At 37.6% G+C, this 8,845-nt stretch overlaps 1 protein-coding gene across 2 annotated transcripts in view; it reads left to right on the top strand.

Moving 5' to 3' along the window:
- Window positions 1-8,599, top strand: part of PARP8 (poly(ADP-ribose) polymerase family member 8) — a 114,211-nt gene extending 105,612 nt beyond the window's left edge. For both annotated transcript variants that reach the window (XM_056514241.1, XM_056514240.1), the window contains 5 exons: window positions 12-81; window positions 2,104-2,180; window positions 3,063-3,132; window positions 6,502-6,586; window positions 7,200-8,599. In XM_056514241.1, coding sequence (XP_056370216.1) covers window positions 12-81; window positions 2,104-2,180; window positions 3,063-3,132; window positions 6,502-6,586; window positions 7,200-7,302 — 405 coding nt within the window. In that variant the 3' untranslated portion in view covers window positions 7,303-8,599. The remainder of the gene's footprint in view (window positions 1-11; window positions 82-2,103; window positions 2,181-3,062; window positions 3,133-6,501; window positions 6,587-7,199) is intronic.
- Window positions 8,600-8,845: the final 246 nt, after the last annotated feature.

The following is an 8,845-nucleotide window of genomic DNA, read 5'->3' as shown; positions in this document are numbered from 1 at the left end:
TTCTTTTTCAGCTCCATGGTGCAATGTTTGGAAGTGGAATCTACCTTAGTCCATTGTCAAGCATATCATTTGGTTACTCAGGTGATATTTATAAATCACTCTAAAGTTGGAGAAATATAGGGGTGTATCTTATTCTACTGCTTTTCTTACAGCTTCTGTGTTTAAAACATTATATTCAAATTAATCTTAGTCAACCGTGTTTTAATTTATTCAAAAAGAGAAAATCCTTTTTATAAAATATGAATAGTAAGAAATTAGAAAATTCCTTAGTTAAATACTGTCCTTATTTTTCAAGGTGCTTGAAATTTTTAAACTGATAGCTAATATTGGCTATAGATAGATAATATTAGCTAATATATGCTAATATTGAAGTAGTGGCACAGATCTTGATGGTTCAGCTGAAATTCAACTTTGTGATTTTTTTCAATACCTGCCTAAGTCCATCTAACTTCACCTATAAATTTGTGGTCCCTTACAACTTGATCTGACAAAACAAATTTTGATCAATAGACAAGTTGAACCCTGCATATTTAAGAGTATTCCCAAGTATCACCATGTCAGGATTACACAGAAAGTGCAGTTGAGTGTGTTTATTTTAGCCTCAGGAGGAGAAACATAATTTGTCCCACTAGTGAATCCTAAAGTGAGTTGTGTAGAGTTTTTCCATGTAAGAATTAAATAAAAAAATAATTTAAAAAAAGCATGTGGAACAAGACACATGGATGTGTGCATTGAGAAATTAAAAGGGGGGGATTTAAAATATAGTGATTTTCTTCTTTAGGTATTTATCATCTCCTCACATATGAAAGTGCAGATATATAGTTTAATGTGTGTTCATGTGCACGTAGATGATTCTGAGAGTTTTAGTTATGCTTTCTGATGCTCAGTGTTTCTAGGTCGTGTTTTAGGAGCTCAACTTTTTGAGCTACTATTTGAGGAATTTCAGCATAAGTTACCTCGAGATTCACTTTTAGCTTTTCAGAGATTACATGAGTATGAAGGCTTCTTAGGTCTCACTAAATGAGGGGTTGAAGTATTACTATCTAACAGAATGTCTTTCTTTTGGGACAATACTGCTTTGTCAACTTCAACAAAGTAGTTATTGTGTTATTGCTCCTCTCTCTGCCTGTCTTGGCACCTTCCATCCTGTCTTCTCCAGAAAGGAGGCTTGTGTTCCACTGAAGTGTGTAAACCTTGATGCCAATAAAAACCATGAAGGAGTCTTACACATTCTGTTCCTTCAAACAGTTACACTTCCCCTTAATTCAGTTGTATTTGCAAAGTGCCAAATAATGGAAGTGTTCAAGGTCAGGTTAGGTGGGCTCAGAGCAGCCAAGTCTAGCAGAAGGTGTCCTTACCCATGCCAGTGGGGTTGGAGCAAGATGATCTTTAAGGTCCCTTCCAACCCAAACCATTCTATGATTCTGTGAAATACGGGATGCTGGAAACTCAAGGAAGCCCCTAGTATCATGAAAAACAGGAATTTTATATAAACCAACATGAGGGATGTGAATGAGATCTAAGGCACAAATGTAGATGTTTCAGTTTCTGAGATGGAGTTGAATCAGATGTGACTGACAAATAATTTAGTATTTTATGTGTAGATAAAGGGATCAAACCAAGGTAAATTTCAAAACTTAAATTGCCTACTTATACGAATTAATTACATTTGTAATAAAATTCCATAAAGTGCTAAAGATTAATATCTAAAGGTCTTTCTCTTACAATTTTTGCCTTCCCACCCACAGTAAATCAGCCTGAATAGGGTCAAGTAGACTGAGGACATGCTGACCCTACAACCCCCTTAAGCCACCACATAAGAATATTCCTGATCTGAATTCTATGGCATTTAAGCTCAGGTTTATCTGCTTTTGCACCTAATTAATGCTAACTGGACTGGCCAAAGTCTTTGCAATAGATGCAAAGGTACCTGTAATTTATAGGATCTATACTGGGATATTCTGTGACAGGGTCAACTAGCTTTTTGAGGGCCATGCAAAAGACTGTGATTCCCAATGTACTATCTCTTTCATTCTCATACTTAACTCTGCTTTCTATGGTATTTATGGGCCAGGATATCTTACATGATTTTGATGTTCCTAGGGATGAACAAGAAGCAGCAGAAGGTGTCAGCTAAAGATGAACCAGCTTCAGGCAGTAAGGGCAGTAATACATCACAGGTATGGTATATCAACCATCTCTGGAAGATTTGTAGGATTTATTATTGGGAACTCAGTAGCTGGAAAAAAGGTAATGTTTCCTTTGTGCAAGTCACCAGTGTTATTGCATTGAATGAAATCAACAACTTCAGAGATTGCAAATATCAAAAACAGCCCAAGTGCTCTAGTAAAAATTTACAGAGCATATTGCAGATCTTATGCCATTCTTTTCCAAAAAGAACAACTTAGGAAGAGAGTGAAAATGAAATACAGATTGCATTATAACCCCTGGCAACCCCTTGGCTTCTGAGTTTTAGACTTCTAGAGCAATGATGCAAAAGAAATCAAGAATGTTTATTGATAGGAAATGAGCAGCATTTAATTTACAGCAAGTAATGCTTCCTTTTTCACAAATTTTACTTGTTCAACCATTGCAATTCTGCTGTATCTAAAGCAAATTTGCAGTATCTGTGCATAGGGCTAAATTTCAAGAAAGGAATCTTACATTTGTCTCCATGATTAGCACAAAGAAATTACAGAATAATCTGGCTTTGAATATAGACTGGCATGTCCTAGTAGAAGCTCTCAGAAGTAGGAAGGCAAATAAAATATCAGGGCCAAAAACTAATGACTAAATTCACCTTTCTTTTCCTTTTCTGATATCAATTTGTTTATCAGTAACATTGATAATATTTTCACTTTTTTAAGAATTAGGAACTTCTGGATATTATTTTTCTGGATAAAAGAGTTCAAATCTCTCCTACAATAATGCAAATAGTAATAGGGTTTTTAAAATAAATTATATTGCATTAAGAAATAAAATAGAGACATTTTAGAAAGACTGACTCTACCTTTGTTTGTTTTACTGCACTAATTCTATTTTCTCACTTTTTTACATCTCAGTCACAGAAGAAAGGACAGCAGTCACAATTTTTGCAAAGCCGTAACTTAAAATGCATAGCCTTATGTGAAGGTAAGCTGAAAGCCCTTGTGAAGCTGTTCTAGTCTTGACCACAGGATGCACAGGTTACAGGGGCAAATCAGTGGGAGGTTTAGTTGGTTTTTTTAGGTAAGAAACTACTGGTAGGTATAGGAGTAGCTGCTCAACAGCTGACCTTTATCCTTAAGTAAATATTTCCCTCTTTGAACAGAACCTGTAGCAAATGCATGGAGTATCATATACATGTAATGACTGATCATCTGGTCTGTGTTTCAAATGTGATCCTCATCCTAAGCCATCAAGAAAAGCAAAGTCATGTCCTTCATTTGAAGCATTGATTTCTTGCAAGCTCTTGACAAATGCTTTAAATGTATAAAAGTCAGAAAGAAAACACCTTTCATATAGAATATCCAAATAATTTTTCACTCTTCAAACAAGCATACTGATCATCTGGCAACCAGTATATTCTCTTTGTTTGCCTCAAAAATTTTGGGAAATTAAACTCTAATGCTTGAGTACAGTCATTCTTGAAAGAATTGGCTGTTCTTTTAATAACCAGTGAAACCTCAGCAGGTTTTGGGAACAAATTATGACATTTAAATAAGTGCACCCGTAGTTAGCTCTAGTCTTAGAAATTATATTAACCCAATTTGCCCATCATTTGGAGCATTTATTTGCTTTAAAAAGTGAAAATTAAGACAGAGGGTGGAAAATGTGTTATTTCAAAATAGAAGCTTTTAGCTGTACATGACTAAGGATCCTTAAGTTAACATGAAAATGCAATTTGAACTGTACAGAAAAATAAAGAAATTTAATTCTAAAAATTCCGTAAGGAACAAAATTAATTACTTGGCCTCTAATGCCTGAATTTTTAAATGTAAATTACATCTTTCACAAAGACTTTTTCATCCATGTTGTTATTTCCTTGCACTTATTAATGATTACCAATTTTATGAGTGAATTTTAAATATTTGGTAAAATACATTTTGCAGCTTTCATACTTCATTTCTCTGTGTAGAGAAGGTGGTTTAGGGGAGATGATGAATAAAGATTTTATGTAAAATTAATTACAAGAAAAATTAGTTAAAAATTACAATTCATGAAAGAAATAGTATCAAAATGGAACATGTATGCAGTTATGTTAGTGTTAGAATAAAATAAACCAGGCTACTTCACTTGTAAGGGACCTACGACTGTCACCCAAGGCTGCCCCTCTTAAGCATGTCATTAAGACCATTGTTTAAATGCCTCTTGAACACCACTGACAGGTTGGGCACACCAACCACTCTGTAGGAAGCCAGGGTATGACCAGGTGTTAACGGTTGAGTTTTGGCTTTTATTTTTTTTAAATTTTTTTTTGCCCCGGCCGGCAGCCAAGCCCCACACTGCCACTCTCACTTTCCCCCAGCAAAGCAGGGGAGAGAGTCCAAAGGGTAGAAGGCAGAAAGCTCATGGTTTGAGATAAAGACAGGTTAAAAGGGAAAGCAAGAGCCCTGCACACAAGCAAAGCAAAAAGAAAAAAACTAATTCACTGCTTCCCACGGGCAGGCAGCTGTTCAGGCATCTCCAGGAGAGGCCAGGCCCATCACATGAAGGTTACTTGGGAAGACCAACACCATCACTCAAATGTTCTCCCCTTCCTCCTTCTTCCCCCACTTTATATGCTGAGCATGATGTCACATGGTCTGGAATATCCCTCTGGTCAGCTGGGGTCACCTGTCCTGGCTGTCTCCTCCCTGGAGGGTGGCAGCACGAGAAGCAGAAAAGGCCTTGGCTGGCTTTGTGTGAGCCCTGCTCAGCAATGACAAAAACATCTCTGTACTATCAATGCTGTGTTCAGCACAAATGCAAAAACTGCCCCATGCCAGTCACTGGGAAGAAAATTAACTCTACCCCAGTCTAACCCAGCATACCACCCTCAGTAAAGAAATGCTTTGAAATGTGCAGTCCAAACCTCCTCCAGCACAGCTGTGAATCATTCCCACACATCCTGTCACTGCACACCAGGGAGAGGTGCTCAGCACCTCCCTGTGCCCTTCCCCTCCTCAGGAAGCTGCAGAGAGGGCTGAGGTCACTCCTCAGGCTCCTTTTCTACAAACCACACAAGCCAAATTCCTCCAGCAGTCTCCAGGGCAGGTTTTCCAGCCCTCCCACCAGCTCTGTTTCCCTCCTCAGGATGCACTGAAGGACCTTCCCACCCTTCTCCCCCAGGGCTCAGGCTGAGGCTGCCCAGGGCTGAGCCCAGCAGGAGCATCCCCTCCATGGGCTGTGCTGTGCTCAGTGCTCTGGGATGGGGTTTGTCCTCGGGGCTGCACAGGCTCTGCTGACCCACACTGAGCCCAGCACCAGCCAGCCCCAGCTCCCCCTGCAGCTCTGCAGCCACTCCTCTCCCACCTCACCCCTGGGTCCCAAGTTACTCCATCCCAGGTGCAGAATTCAGCATTTAGACCTGCCAAATTTCACCCCATTTAAGATTGTTCGATCCAATCAGCTAGATTCCTCTGCAAAACCTCCTTTCCTTCCAAAGACCCAGCAACACCTCCAAGTTTGGTATCAGCACACTTGCTATAGGTGCATTCACCTGCTGCATCCAGATAGTGATGAACACACAGAACAGAAGTGGCCCTGGAGTGGAGCCCTGAGGAACAGCACTGGTGTGACCAGTCACCAACCAGATCTTGTCCCTTTCACACGGGGCTCAGTCCCTCAGCCAGTTCTTCACCCACCACACCATGAACCTGCTCATCCCACAGCTGGACAGCTTGTCCAGAAGGACGCTCTTCAAATGCATTTAAATATCTTCAAATGGAGATTGATGTTATAGCTTCTAGTTAGCCATAAAAAGCTTTCTTTCCTGTGTTGTCCTCATTCTGCTGGTAAGCAACTTATCAGCAAATACACAGAGCAAGTTTGGCAAGATTTTTGAACCTCTTGAGTCACAATTGCTACTTGTTTTAAATACTTGGTAGTATTGCACATTCCAAATCTGCCATGTAGCAGTTTCAGGCTTTGTCTTAAGCATCTTGGATTTGGATCAGCTATCACCAAACACAAATATCTGTTCCAAATGCTGAGGGTCACAGACCCTCCTTAACATTCCTATGGCTTTTTAAGTTCAGTTTTTAATATATGCATTTTTTAAACTTTCATTCCATTTAACAACCCCCTCCCATACATCAAGCACCTGTGTTTTCAGAAAAGTGTATTTTGGAAACAAGAATCAAGTTATTCTCCCTTTTTTGTACTATCAGCTAGCTTAAATTCTGCACTGCCACATAGATATGTAGAGGAAAGCTGCACATTCCCAAAAAACTATTTAAAATGTATAAAGCCCAAAATATTTTAGAGCAGTGTTTTCCAGGCATGTTTTCATCATCATGAAATTTATTCTTTCTCTGATAGTGATAACCTCACCTGATCTGCACAAACATGGGGAGATATGGGTAGTTCCCAACACGGATCACGTGTGTACAAGATTTTTCTTTGTGTGAGTACAAATCTTCTCTTAACATTCAACCTCATATGAGACCTTTTTCTTATATTCCTTCCAATAGTTGTAATTAAATTAGATAAAAGACATTTCTTCCTAATTCTGTTCAGTATTCCTTCACTGTACTTACTTGTGCTAGAAATGTACGGATAAGCTAGTGTCAAAAGGTTTGGTAGATGTCTTGTTTTAGTACAAATGCACAGAAGAGTTCATGATTTTTCCAATTCAATGGCATTACTTCATTGTATAGTAAGTGTGTCCATGAAATATAATTACTGTTTGGCTGTGTATATTTAAGCTGAGGAATTCATTGAAGGCTTCCTGTCTATTCTGTGGCCATTTCCCACCTCTCACCTAACACTTGTTCCCTTTGGGTCCTAGTGGCTTATTCAGCCTCAGGGTTTCAGTGAGAATGGCAGCCTTATCACCTCCAACTCTCCAGAGTTTAGGATCTGCATATAAGGATGAAGCACAGCAGAGCTTCAGTAGAAACGTTAACATAAGGAAAAAGCACTTAGGGAATGAGAGTTTTTTGATGTTTTTACATAGATTAATAAAACACTAATATGATATTATTTTCTGTACCTTCTTTTTTTTTTTTTTTTTTTAGTTATGAAGATGGTCAAGTGGGTGATACAAGTATAAATACACAGGAACCAAACATTCATAAAGAGATTCTTCGAGTCATTGGCAATCAAACTGCTACTGGTTAAAAGGACCACTCTTATTTAATTGATGTGAAGCCTTCCTCAGTCTCAAAGCTGGATTTTGAACTGAAGAAGATGCAAAAAAATAATTTATTATTATTACACTAAGCAAATTAACCATTTGAATACTTACTGTTTTCTTACTTAGTATTTCGTATCTCATCAAAATACCTGAGATGGTATCAATTAGCAACTGTAGGGGTGCAAAGTCTATTATTATACTAAAACAATTAATAATTAAACAGGCGTTTGGGTTGCTCACAATAAACAGACATTAAAAGGACTTTTGTGCTGATATTTTTATACTAAACTTCAGTTGGAAGTTTTAGTACTGTATACTGGTATTTTAAATTTAGAATGACTGAATTATAAGTAAGAGAGAAGATTTTATAGCGGAGCACCTGTATTATGCAGGATACTTTGCAATAAGTAAAATATTCTCGTATTAAAACACAATAAAAGGTTGTCTGGAACATGTAAAATTTAAGAGATTGATTACCTGCAGCTATCTTTGATTCTTTTTATTTTACACAAATGAAGTTAGCATTTAAACTCAAAGGTGAAAACAAGAATGCATTTTTTATTTACTGGGTGCAACAAAGCAAAATGAATGTGATGGTATATGTTCAGCTTTCTTTATCTTCTCTGAAGCACTGTCTTACCCATTAAGCAGCTCAGTTGCATTTTTTAATTATACAAGCCTAAGAAACACCTGGAAAACCTAAAGCTGTTAATTTCCTTTTTAGAATTTTTGTTTTTATATACTAGATTTTACAATTTCATTAGATCAACAAGGTTTTTTAATGTTTGCATCTTAACTTCAGTGAAACTGCTCTGTGATGAAATTTATCCACATATTTTAAAGTATGTGCTGAGTTAAGGCTTTTACTTGGTTGATTTGATTGTTGGTGCATCAGAAAATATATACAAATGCAAAATTCTACTGATTTTGTCTTGGTAAAATAGTTTTATTATTTAATTTATAAGCGATAAGAAATCAGTTTAAATATCTCTGTCTTTTAAATTAACAACTGTTTTCTCCAAGTGAGTAGGATGGCAACACATATATAGAAGGGTCCAGTCTCCAAGAAAAAAGCATACCCTGTGCCCTGATGAATGCCCTTGGCAGCCCTCACGGTGGCTATTCTGAAGCATCAGTCACACCCTTGAGTATGGAGAGCAGTTCAACTTACCCATCTGTGCAACTACTACAAGCCACCTCAGAAAGCAAAAACAGACTGAAACCTCTCTTATGTTACTTTCATAATAAAGATACTAAAGCACCAAATAACAGCACAACAGAGCACAGGTGTGTTTGTTTCTTTTAAACAGAACTGAATTAGATATGCTATAATGGGTGATTCCTTCTTTCTAGTTCATGCTACACTCCTGTATTACTTGCTGCAATTGAAGTGTCCTACAACTAAAATAGTGGTGTTTGGCCTATGAGCATATACCTGGGGATGTATTTTAGCATTCTACACTTACTTGCTTTAGTTTTAGTTTTTCTGGGTTCATACTCAGACTTACTTGTAAAGCAAATTCTGTT

The sequence above is a fragment of the Oenanthe melanoleuca genome, chromosome Z, assembly GCF_029582105.1.
Source record: "Oenanthe melanoleuca isolate GR-GAL-2019-014 chromosome Z, OMel1.0, whole genome shotgun sequence".
NCBI classification, from domain to species: Eukaryota; Metazoa; Chordata; class Aves; order Passeriformes; family Muscicapidae; genus Oenanthe; species Oenanthe melanoleuca.
The sequence above is the reverse complement of the archived record's forward strand: the minus strand, read 5'-3'. Positions and strand labels throughout refer to the sequence as shown.